General features: G+C 53.5%; 1 protein-coding gene across 1 annotated transcript; it reads right to left on the bottom strand.

Moving 5' to 3' along the window:
* Window positions 1-340: 340 nt before the first annotated feature.
* RP1L1 (RP1 like 1) lies at window positions 341-23,619 on the bottom strand. The gene is made up of 5 exons (XM_043890683.1): window positions 23,023-23,619; window positions 22,268-22,409; window positions 15,449-20,596; window positions 499-639; window positions 341-393 (listed from the first exon to the last, which is right to left on the bottom strand). The coding sequence occupies exons 1-5, from the start codon at window positions 23,617-23,619 to the stop codon at window positions 341-343; spliced, it is 6,081 nt and encodes a 2,026-aa protein (XP_043746618.1).
* Between the last annotated feature and the right edge of the window lie 1,059 nt (window positions 23,620-24,678).

Raw genomic sequence — 24,678 nt, 5'->3', positions numbered from 1 at the left:
ATGGACAGAGGAGCCTGGCGGGCTACAGTCCATGGGGTCACCAAGAGCCAGACACGACAGAGGCGAGACTTAGCACACATATGTACCACCCCAGCTCTCCTGAGAAGCCTAAAATATTCTAACACGGTGCAGACCAAAAGCAAGATTCCTTCTCCCTCCTTCTAACTCCTCTTCCCCCAAAACACTCTGGCTAGGCTCTGCCTTATTAGGCCTGCTCTCATCTAAACGGCTCACTTCACACACTTTCATTTCCTCAGCCTTATATGGTCCTGTCAACAAAGCAGGCAGGCCTGCACCTAACCAGAAGGAAACAGACGCGAGATTCTGACTGTGCAGGGCATCAGCCTTGATGGAGAGACTTGGCAAGGCTGCCTAAGGCTCCAGATATGACAGCTGGAAGTGGGGGGTGGGGGCAGGCTCAGAGTCTCCTGTCCTTCCCCCTGAGCATCGAGAACAAGGATCCCCCCCAAGGAGCCCAGCCGTCTGCCGTGTACCCACTGCAGGCTCTGGGGCAAGCCTGGGGGACCCGACTGGGCAGGCAGGCCCGCCACCCGGACACCTGGGCCCTGTCCACGGGCTTCAGCCGCGGCCTCGGCGGCAGCCATGCCTTCCCATGCAGCCGCCGCGGCGTGTAGGATGCTGATAACAGGAACAATGAGGCGGAGGAAAAGTGGCAGAAGTGGGACAATGAGCGGACTAGAGGGACTCTCCCAGGCCAGGCGGGATGGAGGAAGGAGCTGCAGGTCCCAAGGGCCAGCCTGGAGACGACTGCGTGGTGGGATGGAGCGGGGGGGAGCCCAGGGCCCCGGGAGGGAGCTGGGGGGCAGCCTCAGCCTTGCTCCCACCCCTGAGAGAACCCCTTTCTCTGTGGGCGGGGCCCGGGAAGACAGGGAATTACTCCAAGCCCATTACCCCAAGAAGGGACCTTCCAGTCTCCCCCGGGCAGAAGAGGAAGCATCACACAGCTGGAGTGAGCACAGAGTGGCTCCTGGGATGATCTCAGCTCTGACACCCGGAGGCCCACGGCCTCTCACTCCCTCTCCTACTCTCCAGCCTGCCCCAGGCCCCGCAGGAGGGCTCCCCAACACCCCTACCTGTGCAGAGTGAAGGGCGCCCATGCAGGACTCCAGTTCTGCAGGTAGACCAGCCACGGGGCAGCAGATGAAGACCTGGGGCTTGTCCAGAATGAGGCCGAGTTGTCTTGTTGGGGGCTGAGTGCCTGCAGCTGCTGACCAAGTCATTCTGAGAGGAGCTGCCTCTGCTCTGGGCCAGGAGTGGCCGCTGGGACATCCCAGGTGTCACCGTCACTTCATTAATGGCTCATGGCATGTGGCAGAGGTGGAGCAAAGTGTGTAGACTGTGTGATCAAATCTCTCCGGGCCAGAACCGGAGGTGGTATAAGGGTGGTCCAGGGGCTAAATGAGGTGCCTTGAGGGTATTTATCTCTTTTCTGAATCCAGACCGTGGCTACTGAGTCTGTGTCTATTTACTATTCATTGCTTAGTTCAGCCTTAGTGTGAAAAAGATGACCAGTAAGATGCAGACAAAAGAAGAGGATAAAACAAAGTAGAGAACGAAGTGGAGGGAAACAGAAAACGAAGGAAGAGAGGTTCCGTGGAGCTGGGAGAAAGGTGAGGATGCAACAGTGCCTGCCGTGAGGGCCCTGTGGGCGAGCGGTGCAGTCGCCGGGAAGGAGAAGCATCATCGGCACAGGCTGGGAGGAGCCAAAATAGCAACAAACGAAAACACCAGCGTGTTATTTCTGACACTAACACCAGAGACCAAGCCTCATCCAAAGTCCTCAGGGAGAGAACGCAGAGCAAGGTGCTGGAAACGTCCAGGCTCCGGGATCCTGCATCTCAGAGCTCGTCGAGGGTCGGGCAGGGGCCACTCATGACAGGCTCTATGCGGAGGACTCTGAGACGGGCCCAAGCTCCCTACTGTGGGTGGCTTAAGCTGAATATTTTAAATTCATTTTTATTGAAGTGCAGTTGGTTTACCATGTTGTGTTAGTGTCAGCTGTACCTCAAAGCCAATCAGCCATGCGTGTACACGCATCCCCTCTGTTTGGATTTCCTTTCCATTCCGGTCAGGGTAGAACACTGAGCTCCCCTGTGTATACAGTAGGTTCTCAGTAGCGATCTGTTTTATGCACAGTATCAGTACTGTATGTTAGTCAAGCCCAGTCTCCCAATTCAGCCCACCCTCAATTGCTGCCTTAGTGTCCATATGTTTGCTCTCTATGGCTGTGTCTTTATTTCTGCTTTGCAAATAGGTTCATCTGTATCATTTTTCTAGATTTCACTTATAAGCGATATTATACAATAAGCGTTTTTCTCTTTCTGGTTTACTTTACTCTCTACGGCAGTCTCTAGGTCCATCCATATCTTTGAAAATGGCAAGTTTTTTTTTTCCTTTTTATGGCTGAGTATATTCCATTGTATGTACAGACCACATCGTCTTTATCCATTTGTCTGCTGAAGGACATTTAGGTTACTTCCATGTCCTGGCTATTGTACATATTGCTCCAGTGAGCATCAGGCTGCATGTATCTTTTTGAATTATGTTTTTCTCAGGGTATGTGCCCAGGAGTGGGATTGCTGAGTCACATGGTAGTTCTATTTTTAGATTCTTAAGGAACCGCTACACTGTTCTCCATAGTGGCTGTCCATTTACATTCCCACCAACAGTGCAGGAGAATTCTCTTTTCTCATAGCCTCTCCAGCATTTACTTTTTGTAGATTTTTTGATGATGGCCATCCTGACTGGTGTAAAGTGATACCTCATCTACTCAAAACAATCTCCTTGTCAATGCAATCCCAATCAAATTACCAATGACATTTTTCACAGAACTAGAACAAAATTTTTACAATTTGTATGGAAACACAAAAGACCCCCAATAACAAAAGCAGTCTTGAAAAAGAAAAACTGGAGGAATCAGGCTCCCCACCTTCAGGCTATCCTACAAAACTGCGGTAGTTAAGACAGTGTCGAATGGCACAAAAACAGGAATATAAACCAATAGAACAGGATAGAAAGCCAGAAGATAAACCCATACACCTATGATCAAGAAGGCAAATGAGGCAAGAATATACAACAGAGAAAACAAGCTCATTAATAAGCGATACTGGGAAACCGGACAGCTACACGTAAAAGAATGAAATTAGAACACTCCCTGACACCACACACAAAAATAAACTCAGAATGGATTAAAGGCCTAAATGTAAGGCCAGACACTATAAAACTCTTAGAGGAAAACATAAGCAGAACACTCTTTGACATGAATCGTAGCAAGACCTTTTTTGACCCACCTCCTAGAGTAATGAAAACAAAAACAAAAATAAACAAATTGAACCTAATTAAACTTAAAAGCTTTTGCACAGTTATGGAAACCATAAACAAGACTAAAAGACAACCCTTAGAATGGGAGAAAATATCTGCAAATGAAGCTGACAAGGGATTAATCTCCAAAATATACAAACAACTCACACAGTTCAATATCAAAAAAATAAACAGCCCCATCAAAAAATGGACAGAAGACCTAAATAGACATTTCTCCAAAGAAGACATACAGATGGCCAACAAACATGAAAAATCGCTCAACATCACTAAATATTGAGTGCGTGCATGCTGAATTGCTTCAGTCATGTCCAACTCTTTGCAACCCTTTGGACTGTAGCCCACCAGGCTCCTCTGTCCATGGGATTCTCCAGGCAAGACTACTGGAGTGGGTTGCCATGCCCTCCTCCTCCAGGAGATCTTCCCAACCGAGGGATAGAACCCATGTCTCCTGCATTGGCAGGCGGGTTCTTTACCACTAACACCACTTGGGAAGCCCTCATTAATTATTAAAGAAATACAAATCAGCTGAACTTTAAGGAAAAAATCTAAAGCACAGGTGCCTAACGATGGAGAGAGGTGGACGTTTGGCCCCGCCCCCAGGTAGCCCTCCATCAGCCGATTTATCTGCCTCGGTTGGCCAGGGATGGGGTAGCCGGGTGTGGGTGTTCTCCCAGGCCACACCCCCACGGCCTCTCTGTGAGTTCCTGGTTCACGGCCTGCCACCTGTCTGCTAAGGCTAAGCCGTTTGCCGGGTGGGGCCTCCATCCTCTTGTGACAGATGAGACACTTGGGAGGCCCCTCCCCTCTCTGCTCTCTGCCGAGGAGGCTAGAAAGGCCCCAGCTCAGTCAGATTGGGCCTGGCCTGACGCAAGGTCTGCCGGATCACGAGCAGGTGACCTGGTTTTTACCCTCCTAGGCCCCCCCCCCCCCCCCAATACCTCCCCTTGCCAATACCTGTATTTCTTGATAAAACTCATTTAACCTTAGACACATCACCTGCACTGGGGAAGACAGCATCTTTGCAGCAGGAGGCAGGACCACTCCTTGAGAGTCCCTGCCCTGGAGCAGCATGGACTGCAAAGATCAGAGAGGTGTGTGCCCAGCCCCCAGTGCAGTCTTGGGGGTGAATCAGTGGCTCTCCAACACTGTGCCGCCCCAGTTTGGCAGGGTTCCGGCACATCCTCCAGGTCGGGGGACAGGATACCTTGGCACTGACCCCCACTGGTCTAGCTGGGCCGACTGCCTCTCCCTGGGTCAACTGGCTTGCTTAGTCCCCTGTGGTTTCCTGGTCACACAATCAAGCCCAGTGCCCCGGAGCTCCCTGTTAGGGACTGTTTTGTCAGCACCTGGCATGCAATCAACAGACGTGACACCAATTACTCGTGTCACAGCTTCTAGAGAAGACGGAGATATATGAAATCCAGCATGGGGACCATCCATCAAGGTCTGAGAAGAGTGGGCTGGGGGTCTGTCACAGTGACAGGGATCGGGGTGGGGGGCAGGGTCTCTCCGGACAGCTGCTTGGGAAAGTGCATTCCATCAGCAGAGCTGCCACCTCGGCAGCGGCGCTGAGCCAAGGTGATGACGGACCAGGACTTTCAGAGCCGGGCATCCAAACCAAAAGGCCCCCCCTCCCCCACGTGCTGGGTCTGGCCGTGCTGGATCATCCCTGCCTCCTACACCTCTGGGTTTTAGACCATTCTGTTCCCTCCCCCTGGAATCTCCCCAGCCCAGCTCCCAACGCCTCCATCAAAAGCTCCCTCTTTTGTCAAAGTGCTGATCAAATGCACTTTTCTTTTTTCTTTTTCTTTTTCTTTTTTCTTTCTTTTCTTTTTTAAAATCAGTAACTCCATTTGTGTTTTATTCAATTACAATAATAAATAATTTATGTAACATCTTATGTGCATTTAAAAGTATAGACAATAGAAGTTCTAGGGTAAGTGTAACTTCCATGAGCCTGCTATACGTATCTAAAAATAATTCATATTTATTAGTGGAATGAACCCCTAAAATTCCTTTCTTTCTTTTCCTCTTTCTTTTTTATTTTTTTAATTATAAAAGTATGATAAGATATGTATAGGAGACTTGGAAAAAACAGAAGTGAAGTTATGTATAGTTCCACTATAAATTACAATAATTTTTAAGGTAGACAAATTAAGATTTTTAGTTGGAATTTCAATATTAAAAATCAATGGAATGAATATACAGAAAAGTAGAAGGGTATAGTAAACCTGAAAAGCGCCATGAACCAAGTCAACATAATTGAGAGTTATAAAATTTTCACACAACAGTCAGGTACAAATCCTATTTAAGTTCTCATAGACTATAAACTAGGAGACACTGGAGCGTATCCAGGGACATAAAATAAGGAAATGCGCTCTCTTTTGTAAAACCTTCCCCAGTTTATTCCTTTCCAGTGGGAATACACTTTCTCTCCCCTGGCTGAACTCCAGGAGCCTCTGCACCCACCCCCCACCCTCCACCCCAGACAACTCATTTCCAACCTGTCCCAAGAATAATTGATTTATTAAATACTCAGTATGGCACATCCACAGTTATCACACCGATTAATTCTCATAGCCACTTAAACATGTGGGCATCTGGCCCATTTTGATAGATGAGTAAACTGAGGCTCAGAGACGTTGGTAACTTGCCCTGGATCAGCGTGGACTGCAATGATCAGACACAATGTTCTGACACATGATTGGTGAGTAGGGGTGGCAGATGGGCAAACTGTGGGTATAAAGGAAGGCATGACATAGGGATCTACCAGTGGACCCTTCAGGATCTACTGACTGCTCCTGGGGACTCTGCACTAGATGGAGCCCTCACCTGGGACACGAGGAGGATGAGACGGTCCATCCTGGAAGTCCCACCAGTCACAGGAGGATGCTGGTCTTGCAGAAGGACCTGCCAGGGCCTGAGGAGGCCAGCACAGGTCTGCTGGTCGGGGGTCCCAGCTCCTTTTTGGCTGTGGGGGCCTGGTTTTGAGTCCCCCGTGGAGAGTCAACTTGGAATGTCACTCCAGGCCTAGGGAATTCGAGTCTTTCCTGTAAAATGTGATGCCCACTTAGAGTCACACACAGTGTGCATGGTTTACACCAAACCCCAAGATATTCCAGCGAAGGACACTTCATCCATGGGGAGGGGCCAGCTTCACCTTACAGCCATCTGTCCCCTTGGCTCTCAGAACCCGGCTCCCATCCATTACACTCTGAGCATCTCTCCATGAGAGGCCTTTTACTAGAGGATTTCTCAACCCTGTTCATCCATCTGTCTGTATCAGTTTTTCCATCCATCAAATGGGTACAGCTGACCTTATATTGCTTCTTCCCTGGGTCGTTCTGAAGGCCTAAGGAAGGCAGGCTGTGCTTTGTAAAATGGGCCCCTTGTGTGTGAAGGGTGGTCTGGGGGAGCCCCACAGTCTATTTTGTGGGACTGGGGGGGAATGGGAACAGAACCCCCAAGCCACAGAATGGTGTATGTCTCAATCAAAGTAAAAAATGACCAAGGCTGGCGACTCACAGAATGGACCCAGGACTCAGGACCCAGGACCACTCAAGAGGTTTTGCAGAATGACCGGTAAGTATGCGGCCCTGGCTCTCCGATGGGAAGTTCAAGGAGGGCGCTCAGCCCAGCCTCAGAGCCGGAAGGGACTCTAGGGGTGTTGCAGATGAGGACACAGGCCTGGGGAGGGGCGGGGCTGGTCCAAGTCACCCCACTCAGTTCACCGCCAGAGAGCCGGGATGGGGGGCCCCTCCCCTTAAGGCGGTCCCACCGGGGGACCTTCCCAGGAGACAGCTAGCAGCCAGCACAGATCTCCTCCTCTGCTTTCAGCGTCCGCGTCTGAGAAACTGGTTCTCTGAGGCAGCTGGGGAGTCACTCAGCCCACTCGCCCTTCAGAGGACACGTGGAGGGTGGCCCTCAGCCCCAGCAAAGGGCTGTCTTTCCTAACTCAGTTGCGGAAGTTGAAGCCAAACAGGGGGGACACGCCAATGCTGGACGCATTCCTGGATCCTTCACCCTGTGGTCACGCAGCCCCATGCCGCCCCCACACCACAGCCCGGCAGCCCGCTGGCCTAGATTTTCTCCTCCTAATTTTCCTCATTCCAGCTCCTGATAACACAGGTTACCTCCAAAGTATAAATCACGCCCAACTCACCCAAATATTCAAGCCAGACCCGAGTTCTCTGCAGAGACACCAAGGGCTGGAAAGTGCGTCCATCAGCCCTTTTCTTATTTAAAGAGACCCTGTTCTGGGGGCGACATGGATACACTACCATGTATAAAACAGGGAACTAGTGAAAACCTGCCCTTCGGCACAGGCTCTGTGGTGATCTAAATGGGAAGGAAATGCAAAAAAGAGGCGATATATGTGTACGTTGTGGAGCAGGACATGACCTCCCACCCCAGTATTCTTGCCTGCAGAATCCCGTGGACAGAGGAGCCTGGCATACAGTCCATGGGGTCGCCAAGAGTCAGACATGACTGAAGTGACTTAGCACGCACACGTGTATATATGTAGCCGGTTCACTCTGCTGTACAACAGAAATTAACACAACATTGTAAAGCAACTACACCCCAATCTAAAAAAGGAAAGTAAATGCTTAGGGAATAGACACAGGAAGAAAAATAGAATAAAACAAAGTAACTCTGTTATAGTAATTATTGGGTTGGCCCGAAAGTTCACTCACGTTCTTCAGTAAGGTGATATGGAAAAACCCGTACGAACTTTTGGGCCAACCCAATAATTAAGCCTCCTTGGCCTTTCAGAGAAGAGGGCGGAGAGTTATTCCCACTTAAAGCTGGGCTGAGGGCAGGGGGAGGTGGGTGAGCTCCACCCTGTCTGTTAAAAGAACAAATGTAAGTAGAGACACGGATTCTATGCCGCACGCCTGAATAGAACCCAGATGTTAAATCCGAGAAGGTCCCACACCCCCTCCCTCCGGGCCACAGGCTGTGGGGGAGGGGCTTCAGAGCACGATGGAAAGGGAAGGGGGCGGGGGAACTGCCCAGAAAATGCGAATCGGCTCAGGGAGCAGCCTAATGGGAAGATTTCAGCGTGATATATGGTGGCGGGGACATTATTAATGGTTTGCTGATTTTTACCTTTAAAACCTTTGGGCAGATTATTTATTATGTCCTTGGCGTGCCTATGATCTATGGAGCGGGCACTAATGTGCGAGCAGGGCCCCCCATGTCCCCGCGCCTCTACAGCTTCTAATTAGGTTGCGATGCTGCTCTACCTGCCCGGCTCTCCACCCACCCGGGCAGAGGAGGCAGCGCCGCCTGGGCTCCGAGGCTCTTCTTTTGTGGAATCAACTCATGCCTGCAAAATCCAGGGCACTCAGCTTCCAGGCCTGGCTCTGTACTGACCCATGTGTGACCTTGGGCCAGGGTGGGCATCTCTGAACCTCTGCGCTTGTATCTCTTGAACAACACAGAGATAAAAATAGCAGAACGAAGATGGAGCTGGGTATATGGTCTTCCTGGTCCGAAAGTCTCTGGCTCCTGGGACACAGAAAGTTGCAGAACAGCAGTGTTCTTCCAACAGTTCACCATCATCCGCCCCAGAAACCAAGCATCTCTGGGTACGGTGGGAAGTCAGCCTTCCTCCTTCTGGCCCGTCTGTTGTGGCTCCACTGGGACGGGATGTCTGGACCCTCCAAGGACCTCCAAGAATGACCCTCCAATGCCCCAGGTCGGAGCACTGGGCTAGCAGTTAGGGACAGAGCCAGGCCTAGAAACGAAGTGCAGCCAGCAAGGCCACCCGGACTGTCTCCAGGCAGAAACACCGGACCAGGGAAGACCAGGCCCTCTGGGACTCCTCCCCCACGGAACCCAGAGGTTCTGCTGGTTCCCGCTTCTCTCTGCCTCATCCAGCGACTCCCCAGTCTGACAGCAGCCCTCACCTCCTTAGATTCTTTGCTGCCCCTTCCTGCGCTTTGGGGACCTACTGGCTGAGTGCAGCTTTGAGCCGGGCCAACCGGAGGTCTGGTCCCGCTTGAGCATGGGAAGACGCCTGCCCTTGCGCTGGCCAAAGCTCCAGCCTATTTCACTGGAAGTTCCTGGGAGGTCCCAAGACTCTCACTCCCACCCTCCTCCATTCTAATAAAAATCTTCCTCCTTCCTGAACAGGTGTCTCTCGGGTCATTGGCCTGGGGGTCAACAGAGCCTCCTTCTCAGCCAGGCAGCATTTCTCTGACTCTCTACTTCCCTCCTACCCAAAGACACCTCCCAACACACCACATGACTCCTGAAGGTTTCTCCTAATTGCTGTCACCCCTATTCTACAGACCCTGACTCCCAGTCTCAGCTCATGACGTCCTCTCTTCCTGGAGAACACCCAGACCGCTACTGCCCCTGGTCAAAACAACTCAGGCAAACCGGCCTCTCCGCTGCTATGGTTGGTATCGGATCCACTTCCATGCGTCTCCCGGTTTTCTTAGCCACCGTCTGGGTTTTGGCCGTCACTGCCACCCGTGGGCACACGGGCAGCCCCACTGACTGCTGAGCTCCGGGCAGGGGCCACAGTAGGTCCAGAGTGGGGCTCGGGGGGCCGTCTTCCATCTCTGTGTCCTCAGCAGTGCCACGTGGCCGGGCAGAGCTGCTCATCCTAGGCTGAATAGAAGAACTAACAATGTCAATGGTCCTGGTATGTACTGTGCCCTGAAGCGCAGGCCTGGGTAACATGGGGAGAGCCTATCACAATGAGCTTCTGCTGTTGTGACATGTGACTGCAATGACTCCATCGCATGAGTCATAATCCCTGTCTGTAAGAGCGGCTTCGTAGTAGGGGTGAAGAGCTCCAGACATAAAAGGGAATAGACTCACTTTATCCTGTAGATGTTTTTCCTCCTCACCCTCATCCCTTAAATTCAGAACTTTTGTGGGTTTGATTCTGATAGGCCTTTGAGAAGGGCAGGTGGGCTTGGACAGCTGAGACCAAACAGGGGAAGATAGACCATGGCTCCTGGATGGTGGAACAGAAGATCTGCAAAGCATTCCATTTATCCCCGGGTCCCCAGCATTTTCTGGAGCGGTCTGTCCTGTCGGGGCCTGTCTTTCCAGGGCAAGGAAGAGCTCGCCAAGCTAGGACAGAACAAAATGGGATGTGGAGTTCAGCCTTTTCTAAGAAAATGAGTCACTTCCAACTTTCATCCTTCCCACCTTCCATTCACTGCACCAGAGGGCATCTGACCCTAGGTTTGTCTTTTCCCAGAACGGCTGTGATGATGAAGCTTTGAGAAGTCACCCAGGTCATCCCTTCGCCTTGAGGCAGGTGCTCCCAACTCAGCCTGGAGGGTTGGGAGCCATCTCATTCCTTCTTGGATATGACGGGAGAGGCAGAACTCAAGAAAGAGATGCTTGTCTGTGCCCTGGCCCTGTGCTCTGGGGAATCCACTGTGCCAAACTTCAGTCCCGCCGGCCGTAAAATGCAGTGGCCGTAATACCTGTGGCATCTGGGGTGGGACCACTCGTCCTGGTGAGAGACCAGCCCAGAGCTGCCGGGTGTTTCACCTGCTGGCCCCTGCATGCCACACCATCAGCTGCTGGGATTGACAAAAATATTTAGTTCTTTTCCAGGCTGCCCACGGGTGGAAAACCACAAGTTCGCCTTTCTTTATCAGGAACGGGCCAAGGAGGGTGGGCCCTGGCATAGGGGGATGTCAGCTTGGACAAGGTGTGAACTTGGAAGGTCAGTCCCCAAGCCAAGGGCAGGCAAGGGGGCCAGAGGTGTGGCTCAGCGGAGCCCAGCCTCCCCAGGTGGCCTCTGGCAATGGCGATCCAAAGGGAGGAGCCCAAGGGGTGCGAATAAGCAGTCTGTCGGGGCCTTGACCTCAGGCCCTGGCTGCGTGGAAGAAGGAACCCAGGCCTAGGAGTGTCAGGTTTGGGTTTAGACCATGGCTTCAGGATCTATCCGACACATGTCATTGAGCGACTCCCCTCTGAACCCATCTCTTCAGCTAGGAAGCGGCGACAGGTGACTGTGTATTAACGCGTAAAAGTATCTTCTGGATATGCTTCAGGAGTGCAGTAAGGGATCATGGGTTTTCACTGGGAGTCCTTGGACCAAAGAAGGAGCAGAAACAGCCACAGTGGGTGAGGTCCTTTGGGGAGAGGAAGGAGAAAGACCAGCGGGCTGAGAATGAGGAGGCATCGGTGTTTGGCTGCAACGTGCAGGCGGAAAGGATGGGAAGCCAGAGCGGGGCTGGCGAGGGGCTTGAGGAGGAGATACTTGCTGAGTCAGGGGGCGTCATTAGGACCATGGGCCACCACCATCTCAAGAGAAAGGGCTACTAGCGTTTGGAAAATTCACAACCAGCAGCGATTTCAGGGCCGAGGGTGGAGGGGTGTGGTGAGCTGAGATAGGATGGGAGATTAGATGAAAGTGGGGGTGTAGTGGTGAGGGCTAGGCGTTCTCCTGAGCTGTAGGGGCTTCAACTGGTTTCTTCGTTAACAAACTAGGTGCCTTGAGCTATGAGTGCACCCCGCCACCAACCAGGTCTAAACATTTAACCCAGGAGGACATGGAGGACAAGGGTAGGGCTCTGTAAACCCTGCTGGGAATGAAGGAACAGGTGGGATCTAGAGGGGACTCTGAGTGAGGGTGTGGAAGCAAGGGGAAGGCGCAGAACTGGCCCAGAGGAGGGACCCCACCAGGTGGCCATTCCACTAATGTTGGAACTGAGCTGCTGTCGTGGGGACGTGAGCCTGATCATCCATCTCCAAGTCCCATGACCTTTTCATTTTCTTCTCTTGACCAGAGATGAACATGCCATTTTAGTGAAGTGCTGGGTCAGTAAGAGCTGGGGTGGTTGTCTCTGTCACTTGGGGAAATAGCAGATTATGAAGCAAAGAGGTTGAAATATGTCTCGGGAAATGACTGAGGACCTCAGGTCACAGAAGAGGTGCACAGTGGATGCTCCATGTCAACTAATAGTGACAAGGTCTGGACAAGCCTAAATACCATTATATTTAACCCAAGCTTACAAGGCAATCTGTTTCACTAGGAGTTTCTGACAAAGATGAGTGAGTTCAAGTTGCTTAGTCGTGTCCGACTCTTTGCAACACCATGGATTGTAGCCCACCAGGCTCCTCTGTCCATGGAATCCCCCAGGCAAGAGTACTGGAGTGGTTTGCCATTCCCTTCTCCAGGGGATCTTCCCAACCCAGGGATAGAACCCAGGTCTCCTGCATTGCAGGCATCCAAGCCACCAGGGAAGCCTAATCAGTTCATATATACATAAGTGTGTGTGTGCATATATACTTACATATATATATACAATATAAAACTTATATATATATGCGTCTAAATATTTATTTTTAAAAGTTGAAGTATGGTTGATTTACAATGCTGTATTAGTTCCTGGTGTACAGCAAAGTGCTTCAGTTATACATATATTTATACATATCATTTTTCATATATACTTTCAATGTAAAAACTTTAAAAACTCACCTCCAGAAAACTTTTATAAACATGTCAAATTAAGAACATCTCCAGCACTCAGATATAGAGCAGAACAGATAACTTTCAGTGTGAGGACACAGCCTACACCCAACATTTGCTTTATTTTCTATTATTACCTTATCTATTTTATTTTTTAATTTATATTTACATTTAAACAACCAGTGAATGATATCTGTTCTTGGAGCACAGACCTTCATTTCAATGATTCTGAATACACAAAATGGTCCCGTGTGGATCGGAATGCTGGTGAGAACCTGTGAAGGAAATTCTGCACCATCAAGGACAGCTCCAGTTCAAGGCTTGCTGGAGAAATGTGCTGAGAAAGGGCATTTTTTTTTTTCAATCTCAAAAAGGATAAATAGGAATTTTTAAAATTATAAAGGACACATGTAAATCTATTCACCTAAAAAAGCTAGAATCCTGGCTGAAAATGGGCAAAAGACATACACATATAATCTGTGTGTAAATAGATTTTCTATAAAGACTAGAAAACTCTTCAGTCTCATTAGCAATCAAATATAGCTAAAATAACCCCACCTTAAAATAAGGTACTATTTTTGCCCATAAAATCAGCAAAGGCTTTCTCATTTTTAATGACTCTACCAAACACAGATGAGAACGTAGTGGGCCAAGTGATGTAATTTAGTACAACTTGGATGTTTAGAAAAACAATCTGGTGGAAGATATGAAGAACTTAGGAAATCATCTGCCATTCGGGGCAAAATAAATTTGTGTGTATATATATATATATATATATATATATATATATTTATTTATATGTATATAATACAATTATATATATGGAAAATCCCATATATATTGGGAAAAATAATGGAAATTATCTAAATAGTCAACAAATGGAAACGGTGAAAAAGTATTTTATAGTCTCATATTATTTGGGCATTAAAGACATTATTCAGGTATTAAAATAGGTTTATGAAGATTTTGAGATTAAAAGGGGAATTTCTTATGTTAAGTTTAAAAAAAAAAGAAGTTTATAAGGATGAGCACAGCTATCAAATGATTAGAAAAATGATGGGAAAGAAATGCATCAAATTGCTAACATCAGTTATCCCTAAGGGATGGGATTAAGAGTGACTACTTTTCCTTCTTTCTGCTTTTTTGCATTTTCCAATACTTTTCATTAAAAAACATATTTTTTATACATATAAATGAATTAAGGAAGGACACAGCCTTTGGAGCTAAGAACAAATTTTGCCCAATGACACTGAATTTATCTTCTTCTCCCAAGCATTCATATCTCCAGAGTCACCAAATAAAGTCAAGACTAGAAAAAAGCACTTCAAAGTCGAGCGAGGTCATTGCCCAGGAGAGGCCAAGGAGAGAAATAACTGGAGATCAATAGGCAGAAGAAGGAGGGAAACTCAAGCCGGTAAAAAACAAACACAAGCAAAACCTCTCCTGAACCACAGCCAGCCAGTTCCATCCTCTGGCGTTCAGCAGACATATGGAGGGGAGCTGACTTCTGATAACCGGGCAGATCTGAGACCCTCCCTCACTTGGTGCGTGGACAGGTCGATGGGGCCTCAGAATTTAGAACCCAGGGCAGTGAGGGCTGGCTGTGTCCTTGGCAAGTCCTTGGTTTTTGCCCATGTCCTTTGTGCATCTCCAGTGGATTGAACTTCTGATTCAGGACTGTCTCCCAGGTAGTTCTCTAGAAATCTAAGTCATCTTCGTCAAAGCCATCTGTCTGGTCCATGGGGAGGTTTCTAAACCTCGTTTCTGTGGAAGCCAGATGTTTCACTACTTTTTTGGCTTCTAAGTCAGAGCCTTCCTTTGTCTCCTGCTCTGGAGCCGAGCCTTCCTCTCCCTCTTCTGGAGCCGGGCCCTCCTCTGTCTCCTGCTCTGGAGCCGGGCCCTCCTCTGTCTCCTGCTCTGGAGCCAGGCCCTCCTCTGTCTCCTGCTCTGGAGCTGGGCCCTCCTCTCCCTCTTCTGGAGCCGGGCCCTCCTCTGTCTCCTGCTCTGGAGCCGGGCCCTCCTCTTCCTCCTGCTCTGGAGCCGGGCCCTCCTCTCCCTCTTCTGGAGCCGGGCCCTCCTCTGTCTCCTGCTCTGGAGCCGGGCCCTCCTCTTCCTCCTGCTCTGGAGCCAGGCCCTCATCTCCCTCTTCTGGAGCCAGGCCCTCCTCTGTCTCCTGCTCTGGAGCCGGGCCCTCCTCTGTCTCCTGCTCTGGAGCCGGGCCCTCCTCTGTCTCCTGCTCTGGAGCCGGGCCCTCCTCTGTCTCCTGCTCTGGAGCCGGGCCCTCCTCTGTCTCCTGCTCTGGAGCCGGGCCCTCCTCTGTCTCCTGCTCTGGAGCCGGGCCCTCCTCTCCCTCTTCTGGAGCCAGGCCCTCCTCTTCCTCCTGCTCTGGAGCTGGGCCCTCCTCTCCCTCTTCTGGAGCTGGGCCCTCCTCTTCCTCCTGCTCTGGAGCTGGGCCCTCATCTCCCTCTTCTGGAGCCGGGCCCTCCTCTTCCTCCTGCTCTGGAGCTGGGCCCTCCTCTTCCTCCTGCTCTGGAGCTGGGCCCTCCTCTCCCTCTTCTGGAGCTGGGCCCTCCTCTTCCTCCTGCTCTGGAGCTGGGCCCTCATCTCCCTCTTCTGGAGCCGGGCCCTCCTCTGTCTCCTGCTCTGGAGCCAGGCCCTCCTCTCCCTCTTCTGGAGCTGGGCCCTCCTCTTCCTCCTGCTCTGGAGCCAGGCCCTCCTCTGTCTTCTGCTCTGGAGCCGGGCCCTCCTCTCCCTCTTCTGGAGCCGGGCCCTCCTCTGTCTCCTGCTCTGGAGCTGGGCCCTCATCTCCCTCTTCTGGAGCCGGGCCCTCCCCTGTCTCCTGCTCTGAAGCCAGACCTTCCTCTTTGCTCTGTTCTGGACTCAGACCTTCCTCTGTCCCTTGCTCTGGAGTTCTGGAACATGATGGGGCCCCTTCTTGCTCAGAAGCAGAACTTTCTGGATACATGCCTGTGACTTTTCTCTCTGGATCAAGGACGTCTGTGGCCTGGTCTTCAATGCTCCTCATGCATCTGTCCCACGGCTCATCTTCGGAGCCTTTCTGAGAGAGCAGAGAGCAGTTCCCCAGAGAAGATGTGCTGAAGGATGAGAGGCCTGACCTGGGGCCTGACCTCTGTTGGGGCGGGTCTGCCCCTGGGGAAGGGCTCCTGTCTCCAAAAGCCTCACGGGACTGGCCATGTCCCAGGCCAACCTGAGGGCCCCCTTCTTCGTCCCCTCCATATCCTCCTCCTGTCTCTGACCCCTTCTCCCTTGCAGCCTCCCAGGCCTCTGTTGTTCCAGCACCAGCCTCTTGTCCTCCTGGACCCAGGCCACCTCCTCCCAGGGCATGAGCCTCCCCAGTGTCCTCAGCCCCCCAGCCCACCTCCAGGTCTCCTTCCTCACCGCCCATGCCCTGCTCCCCCCTCCCCAGCCCCTCCCAGGGGTTTCTGCTCACACAGGGCTCTGTTTGCCCCTCCTTCTCCTGAGCACCCGCCTCCTCCTCTGTCCCCCAGGTGTCCCCCTCCTCTGCTCCAGGGCCCTGGCCTGATCCCGGCTCAGGGTCTCCATCAGCTCCCCGGACAGTGCCTGTCCTCGAGGGGTCCCTGTGAAGGGGCTCCGCCTCCCTCTCCACAGCGGTGGCCACCTCCGCTGTCTCCCCGTCAGCACACCCTCCTTTCTTCTTCTGCAGAATGTGTTGCAGGTCGAAGGCCTTTCTGATGGGCGCGCTGGCTGACCCCACAACATCCACTGGGGGTGCAGGAACCATTTTCTTCCTCACGCAGGCCTCGCAGGGACAGAACTCCTCCCCCTTGGCCTCTACCCCAAGTTGGGACCCCAGGGCTCCTCTGAAGACCGGCAGGTCCTCCAGGGAGAAGGAGGGGGGCCCCCGGCCCCGCGTCTGCTCGGAGAAGGGCGAGAGGTTGCGCAGGGCCTGGAGGCGCCGCCTGCGCTGCTCCGTCTGCAGGGACGCCTCCCAGCGGAGGGCTTCCCTGGGCGGCCCCGCGCCCGCGCCCCCTGCCCAGCTCTGGACCTTGAGAAGCTCCTTCTCCACGCTGTCCTGGAGCCGCTGGCTCATGTCCCGCTGCAGCTCGGCCACCATCTGATCCAGCAGGGGGTCGCCCTGCAGGCCCCAGCGGGTGCAGAGCTCGGCCGTGGCAGCGGCGAGGTGGTCCATGAAGGTCTTCTCCATCTTCTTCAACAACTTGGACACCCACATAGGGTCAGAGATCAGAGACCCCCTGCGGGCCTTGCAAGTGCCCGTCTCACCAGCCCCCTGGGTGAGCTTGTCCAGGGTTTGCCCACAGCCAGTCTCAGCTGCTCCGAGCAACTTCTCCAAAGGGGGCTCAGCTTTGGGGCCACCTTGACTCCCACTGGCGTCCAGGTACCTCTCGCTGAGGCTCCTGGGGGGCTCTGTCGGGCTCCCTCTCCTCCCTGATGAGCTCTGCGTGGCAACGGCAGTGGAGTCTCCTGGCTCCTCTTCATGCAGGCTCTTATTTTCCCAGACACCAGCCCCATCCTGAGAGCCTGCCCCCGACAATTCTAGTTCCATGATTCCTTCCTCTTCCAGAAACCCTCTGACACCCTCTACTTGCAGTTCTGCTCTTTCTTTTCCTTCTTTTATTTCCTCTAATTGTACCCCCTCTTCCTCCATTGTGTTTTTATCTCCTTGGTCTGGGTCACCACCCAGCGTCTGCTCCCTGCCATTTTTTTCTGCCCTATCCTCACTGGCAGCACCCTCAGCCTCATAACTACTCAGCGGTCGGTTTCCTGGAACTGCTGGGGTCCCCAAGGTTCTGGAATCAGGTCCCTGGCAGGAGATGCTCAAGGGCAGCTCCATCTTCTCGGACACCAGGCTGCAGTCCACGGTGCAGGGTCCGCTGCCCTCCCCTGAGCCTCCAGAGCCACTGCCGACATCCACCCCAGAGGAGGACGTGGGCCTGAAGTCCTCGGTTGCAACGTGGGGCCCGAGGGCTGGCAGGGCCTGGCGCCAGCCAAGCTCCTGGAGGTCCGATTCCAGCTCACTGTTCCTGAGGCCACTCCCTGGCCACAGGGCCTGGAAGGTACTTAGGAGCTGCTGGTACCGAGGGGAGTCTGTGAACCTCACTTTGCTAGCGGGAGACCCAAGATCATCATCATCAAAGAAGTGGAGTCTGGCGAGGCAGGTGATGAGGGCCTGGGCTGAGTGGCTAAGCCTCCTGCCCTCTGAGTGGGACACTTCAGGCAGACTGCTGGGCCGGCCCGGCCGGGACCCCATCAGCGCCTTCATGATCTGTAAGGAGGTGGAGACCCTCCTGGGAAGCACGCGCTGGCCTCTCCCACCGTCCACAGCCACTCCTTTGCTGGTTCCAGCCTCTGGAGGGGTTTCTGACACTCCACCGCAAGGCAGACCCTCTGCTGACTTGGGACTAGCACGGCTAGCCACTGGAAAGACTTCCTCTGGTTCTGCTTCCTCACTGGCTGCCTGTTCCAGGGGCAGTTGTCCGGCCCAAACTGATCCTTCCGGGCCATCTGGGGAATGTTTGCCCACAGGGTCCTCTTGAGGGCCTTCCAGGCCATGCCCGGCCACATCCTCACCCTCGTCCTCCAGCTCGTGTCTCATGGGCTCCTCCGGGATATTGCTCAGCCACGCACGGACCACGGCTTCCGGGGAGGCTCGGGGCAGAGCTCCCAGCAGCTCGCCGCCACCTTCCTCTCGCTCCTCCAGGCCACCTCTGCCTGAAAGCTTCCCCTGGGCCATTCTCTGGAGCTGGGGACCGCTGCGAGGGCTGCCCCTTCTCACAGCTCTGACTACTCTCCCCGAGGCCGCTCCCTGAGAGCCAGGGGGCCGCGGATGCCGCGCATCCAACTTTTCCTCCCCCGCCTTGCCCCCACCAGGCTCCCCATCAGCGCTGTGGTCACCCTCGCTGCGGCAGCCTGAAGGATGCCTCTTGCCCGAGGGCCGTGTCCTGGGGGGCTTGGGACAGTACCTGCTGCACACCCAGCAGGCCTTGGAGGAGGGGCCCTGGCCGCCCTGTGGCTGTGGGGCTGGCATCATCCGCATCGTCCCACAGGAGGACCCCCGAGCCAAGGGTGTACCCAGGTGTGAATGGCTGCTGCCCCAGTGTGCTCCCAGCCTCCCTCCCTCAGGCCACCCGGCTGGCAGGACCAAGGGCCAGGAAGGCTGGAATCTGTCACCCCCAGTCTTTTCTCCCAGGCCATCAGCTGGGGCACTGAACAGGCCAGATGTGTCCGAAGGTGTGGGAGCCGGTGAGCACGGCCTGAACTCAGGGCCCCCTTCGGTCTCAGCAGAGGGGGAATCGGGGAGGTAGAAATTGGAAACACAGTCAGAATTGCTCCCAGGGGTAATGGGGATGCTGCTTAGCCCGTGTGTGTCCGGGGAATAACGAGAGGCCGAGAAGGGTGGCCCTGGGTCCCGGGAGGCCTGGTTCCAGGTGCCCTGCGGGCTTTCAGAAAGGCTGGGTGGGGGGCCGTGTGGGTGGGCCCTGTCTCTGCTGGACGGCCGTGGCGTTGGCCGGGACACAGGCGGGTCGAGCGGGCAGTGGATGTCCTTTGGGTTGTGCCGCTGCCTGGGGTGGGCCCTCTGGGCCCCTCGGCTGAGGACAGAAATGCTGGGTGAGGACAGGGCGCTGGCTCTGCTCTCCTGCTTTCCGCTCCTGCCCAGGGCTGAGGCACAGGCAGAAGATGGGGTGTAGCCTCCCGCATCATCCCCAGAACCAGCCGGGCCCCGAGCCGAGCGTGGCCTCACCCTAGACCTATTTCTGGCCTGGGGGTGCCCCACTCCCTGTCCGATCTCCTCTGCCTGTGGGTCCTTGTTCCCTATAGATGAGGGGTTCACAGTGGGGGAACCCGGAACTCCCTGCTGGGTGGCCCCCCGGGAAGTCTTGCTGGGGCGGCCCTGGGACGGCTTGTCCCTTTCGCTGCACTCCTCGTGAGACCCAGCACTCGCGGAGGAGTCAGGAAGAGCATCTGTCAGGCCACCGGTCCTGAGTTTCAGGCAACCATCACGGTCCCTGCGGCCCAGCGCTGCTCCCTCGCCTCTGCCTTCACCAGCCCCCGAGGCCAGATGTGGGCCACAGCTGGCCACAGCATCCTCCAGGGACCCAGAGCAGCAGGAGGAGTTTGGCTCAGAGCCTCCAGGGGGTCTGTCGCTGGAGGCAGGGCTGGCCCTGTCCTTGCTCCCTCTTCTCCTGCTGGTGACCCTTTGGCTCCTGGGGGCCCTGAAGTGGGAGTTCTGGGTCAGCCCCGACCTCCACCGAGAGGCCGACCACTCTCCCTGGGAGGTGTACAGGGGGTTCATCCAGATCTCGTATCTGGACCCTGGCTGCCGCTGGCCTTGGTCAAAGGCTCCCTCCCCTCCCGCCTCGCAGGGCCCCAGCCCCTGTGCCCTAGGCTCTGAGGGGTCCTCAGAGTGGCCCTTCCACACACAGCCAAGGAGATCCTCCTCCCCAGCGTCGGGGCCCTCCCCACAGGTCACGGTGAGGGTGCTGGCCCCCCCGAGCCTCCTGGACCACAGAAGCGGGTCCTCCCCCAGCAGGTGGAAGCGGACTTTCATCTCTACCGATAGGCTGCCATCCTCATTCACGCTCACGTTCTTCTCGATGTCTTCACCTGCCACCAAGGGGCCGAGCCGGGCAGGAGTGTTCAGAGGGTGCCTGTCGGGGGCAGGGCACATGCAGGCTCGATGTGGGCAGACCGGGGGGTCGCTGAGCCCCGACCTCTCCGACATCAGGGAGAACTGCCGTGACCTGTTCTCCAGCCTGGACCGTGCGTGGATCACGCTCTGTTTGGCCTTGGGCCCCCAGCTCCCTGGCGCACAATGACGAGCAAGAGAAAAGAGGGAAAGATCATGAGCTGACGGTGGGGCTTCAGGGCAGAAGAGTCAAGGTCATGAGCATTTCACAGCCTGTACACACCTCTCTGTACGCTCCCATCTCAGTCGTGTCTGACTCTTTACGACCGCATGGACTGTAGCCCACCAGGCTCCACTGTCCATGGGATTCTCCAGGCAAGGATACTGCATACCCCTGCCACCTCCTGAACCAGCAGTTAGGACAGAAACCACTCTAGAATGAATCTTTGCAGAGTTCCCAGGAGGTGAACCAGTATAGCCCAGTGAGATGAACTTGAAGTCTGATTCAATCTCAACCCTGCCACTTCCTAGCTGTGTAAGCTTTGGCAAAGCCTCTTTCCTGAACTGTAAAAGTCATAGATCTATCTGGCGGGTTTGTTTTGAGGATGCGAGGCAGTGCATATTAGACTTCCTCAGAGTTGCCGGCACAGAGTAGGTTCTTCATAGACAGTAGAGTGGGCTGTAGAGCATCAGTGCCCTGAGTTAACTTCTAGCCCTCTTCACACCCACCCCCAGGGCAGGAAATAAAATCAGTAGGTTGCTGCATTCACCCCTGATTGTATAACTGTAAGATGCTTTGCAATTACTAGTGGTGATTTATCATTTATCATCTTGACACTCATCAAGTTTTGGGGTTGATAAATGATGGCAAGGAAGGGCCTACACATGTGATAACTAAACTTGCCCCTCAGCATGAAAAAGACAAAAAAGAGGGGGTCACTGGGGATAGAAAGACGTGACCCTGAGAAAGAAGGAAAGCCCTAGTACTTCCTCATTTTGTCTCCTGAGCTAACACTTGGCAAAGAGGGAGTGGCTGGCGGAGGCTGAGCCTATGGCCAGCAAAAGAGCAGACTCTCTTGAGTGCAGCTGGCTAGGAGAAGGTTTGCCGAGCTCTGCCCCTCTTTAAGCAACAAGTGAGGCTGAGGGCTCCTCCAGAGGAATGGCTGGGATTGACAGGTCTCTGTCCAGAACTTGGCATGGGCAATCACAGAAACGATTGTTGACATTCTCTTAATAGCTTTTCACAAAGGGTATTATTTTGCTTATTCACCAAAATTTGCCCATAGTAATTCCAATAATTTTGCTGAAATTTTTCTCTGCACTTGTTGATTGTGCTTTAAATTTTTTTTTTTTAATAACAAAGACTAGCTCTGGCACATAGACTTTTTGGATGGGTATGTGACTGGCTGCATAGATTGATGGATGGATGGATGATCTGTGGTTATCATTTGTTTCTTTGGTCTGTTTGATCCCCACTGTTGCCTAAGAGTTGTAACTCTTGAAAGATGCAAATGCCACATATCCATGATTCACTGTGTCCATAATGCCATACGCACCGTGGTCCTTAATAAAAGTTTATTTTAGATCCTAGAATCTTAGAGCTCAAGGTCTCTTAATTTTGCTCTCTTTAAATACCAGACTCCCCTCTCTCCTATCCCAGTCAACTGTCCGGCTCAGTTAACGCGATGAGAAGGAGGAAGGGGCAAGAGAGACCCCTAGAGAACTGAGATGCCCCAGATGTGGGGCCAAAGGCACGTTTCCCAAATTACCTAGAAAGGATATCTGCCCGACCCTCCTGAACCACCATCCAGTGCAAGTAAACTGGGCATCCTCCAGACCCAACTCACCACTTTTGTTCCTTGAAGTCTGCCCAGATGAAGGTTCACTTCCTTTTCTTCTGATATCTTCCATTGCCAGAGGTCTGAAGGGCTCGAGACCGGCGCACACCAGCACGGAGGGGCTTCGCAGCAGAGCCTTCAGAGAGTCCAGCTGGCGAAGGAGAGTGTGGAGTCAGGAGGCCTGGTCTGCAGGACCCCCTTCCACCCGGCAAAGCACAGCTAGAGGGAGGGATCAAACCCATGTCTCCTGCTTGGCGGGCAGATTCTTTACCGCTGAGCCTCCTGGGAATCCCATATATACACGCACATCCTCTGTCCTGAGTTCCTTCCCAGTCCGGTCCCCACAGAGCACTGGGCAGAGTTCCTGGGCTGAGCAGCAGGTCCTCACTGTTACTATTTTATACCCAGTATCAGCGGGGTCTGACGGCTTCCCTGGTGGCTCAGAGGGTAAAGAATCTGCCTGCAATGCAGGAGACCTGAGTTTGATACCTGGATTGGGCAGATACCCTGGAGGAGGAAATGGCAACTCACTCCAGTATTCTTGCCCCTTGGACAGAGGAGCCTGGCGGGCGACAGTCCATGGGGTCACAAAGAGTCAGACACGACTGAGCAACTAACACACACACACACACACACACACACACACACACACATATCAATTGTGTCAGTGCCTCTTTTAAAGGAATAACTGCCGGGTTCCATCTAAGTGTTTCGAGCTGAGATCCGGACAACTTTTTAAGGAAACGGTATCCTGGACAGCCTACCCTTTTCCCACTGGCCGTATACACATGCTTCACGGGAAAGCGCAGTAGGTCCGACGCCTTGCTGAGAAAGGCCATCAGGCTCCTGGTGTTTCTGTGGCTGAGCACCACAGTCTGCTGGAGCCGAGGGTCCCCATTCTTAACCAGCATGATCCTCCTCGAGGCTTTGAGACCTTTGCAGGTAGAGGCTGTTCCCGGTGCCTCGAATACCCTCAACTGCTGAGCGGAATGGCTTCTCCCCCGGGGCTGGCCCAGCCCGCCGGGGGTTCTGGGGGGCTTCTTATCGGAGCAGAGATAGCAGCCACCATCCTGCAGCTGCTCCAGAGCACTGAGGCCGTGCAGGCCCCGGGGTGTGGTGACCGACCGCACCCCAAAGGAGAGCGGTACCCGCTGAGAGAGCTCGTCCATCAGGGCCCCAAAACTCCTGAAGGCGCGCTGGTGAACGGCCAGGCGGACCCCAGCAAACCGGGGATCCCCTTGCTTGAGGAAGGTTATCTTCTTGGCCGGTGTGACCTGGGTGACAGAGGGGGTCCGGGCCACAGAAGGCAGGAGGCACTCGCGGTGGCCAGGGCCAGGGGCGTCCCTCGGAGTGCTGTTCATGGTGGGGAGGGCCAGGCAGCTGAAAGGGATCGAAGAAAGAGGAAAGTCAGAGAGCAATCCGAGGGTCTGTGCGTCTCCTCCTGGCGTTGGCACAGAGGTGCTCCCTTCCCACCCCAATCTGCTCCACCCCGTCTTGTAGGGCTTAGTTCATTCTGGTGAGTAGCTACTACTGCTCAGGCATGTCCGACTCTTTACGGCCCCAGGGACTGTAGCCCACCAGGCTCCTCTGTCCATGGGATTTCCCAGGTAAGAATACTGGAGTGGATTACCTTCTCCAGGGGATCTTCCTGACCCAAGGATCGAACCCATGTCTCTCGCATTTCCTGCATTGCAAGCGGATTCTTTACCACTGAGCCACCCAGAAAGCCCTTTGATGAGTAGAAGGAAGAGCAAAGGTTTGGCATCAGAAGATATGAGTTAAAATCCCATACCCCAACCTTCCACTTCTGGCCTGTGTGACCCAAGAGGTTGATGACTAGTCCTCATTTTGGTAAAATGCAGCCGTATTCATCTGCCCAACACAATTCAATGGATTTACGAATACAAAGCAAGCATCAGTAGCCCAAAGGCATAGGGCACAAAACCTATAAGCCTCAGGGCATGCAGCCCCCTGCTTGAGACAGCAGGGACCCGAGAAATACTAGTGATTGATGACACCCAGGCTTCACAAGCTGCCCACAGAGCCCAGGCCTGCCAATCACCGCCATGCACACAGTCAGGACCAGTGAGGGGTCTCCCCTGATTACGTGGGTTCAGACCTAGCAGGACCTGCGCTGCCATGCACACGGCGGTGACCACAGGCTCCCTGCCACAGCCATCTCTCCTCACTCGCGATCTAGCCAGCGGCCACATCTCTTTTTTACCTTGACTCACCACGTACCCCCATTCATCTTCGGGGAAAGAGCTCTGCTCTCATTTTCAAAATCTTGGTGCACAAGAGCACTTGTAATCGTCTCTCATCTCTGCACAAACTTTATAATTAGCTTCTTCAGCCTCCTCCCTCCCAGCTAAGCCCTCTAAGCTGCTTTCTCAGCACCCCCCACCCCCCACCCAGCACAA

Source organism: Cervus elaphus, chromosome 29 (assembly GCF_910594005.1).
Source record: "Cervus elaphus chromosome 29, mCerEla1.1, whole genome shotgun sequence".
Taxonomy (NCBI): domain Eukaryota; kingdom Metazoa; phylum Chordata; class Mammalia; order Artiodactyla; family Cervidae; genus Cervus; species Cervus elaphus.
Note: the sequence above shows the minus strand (reverse complement) of the source record. Positions and strands in the feature narration are given on the sequence as shown.

Excerpts from the sequence above, each read along its gene's own strand:
- RP1L1 (XM_043890683.1), bottom strand. The coding sequence starts at position 23,619 with ATGAACAGCACTCCGAGGGACGCCCCTGGCCCTGGCCACCGCGAGTGC. Across the intron at positions 20,597-22,267 it reads GACTTCAAGGAACAAAAGTG|GGAGCTGGGGGCCCAAGGCC; the intron begins GTGAGTTGGGTC and ends ATTGTGCGCCAG. Across the intron at positions 640-15,448 it reads TCCAGAAGAGGGAGAGGAGG|CATCCTACACGCCGCGGCGG; the intron begins GCCTGGCTCCAG and ends TCCTGTTATCAG.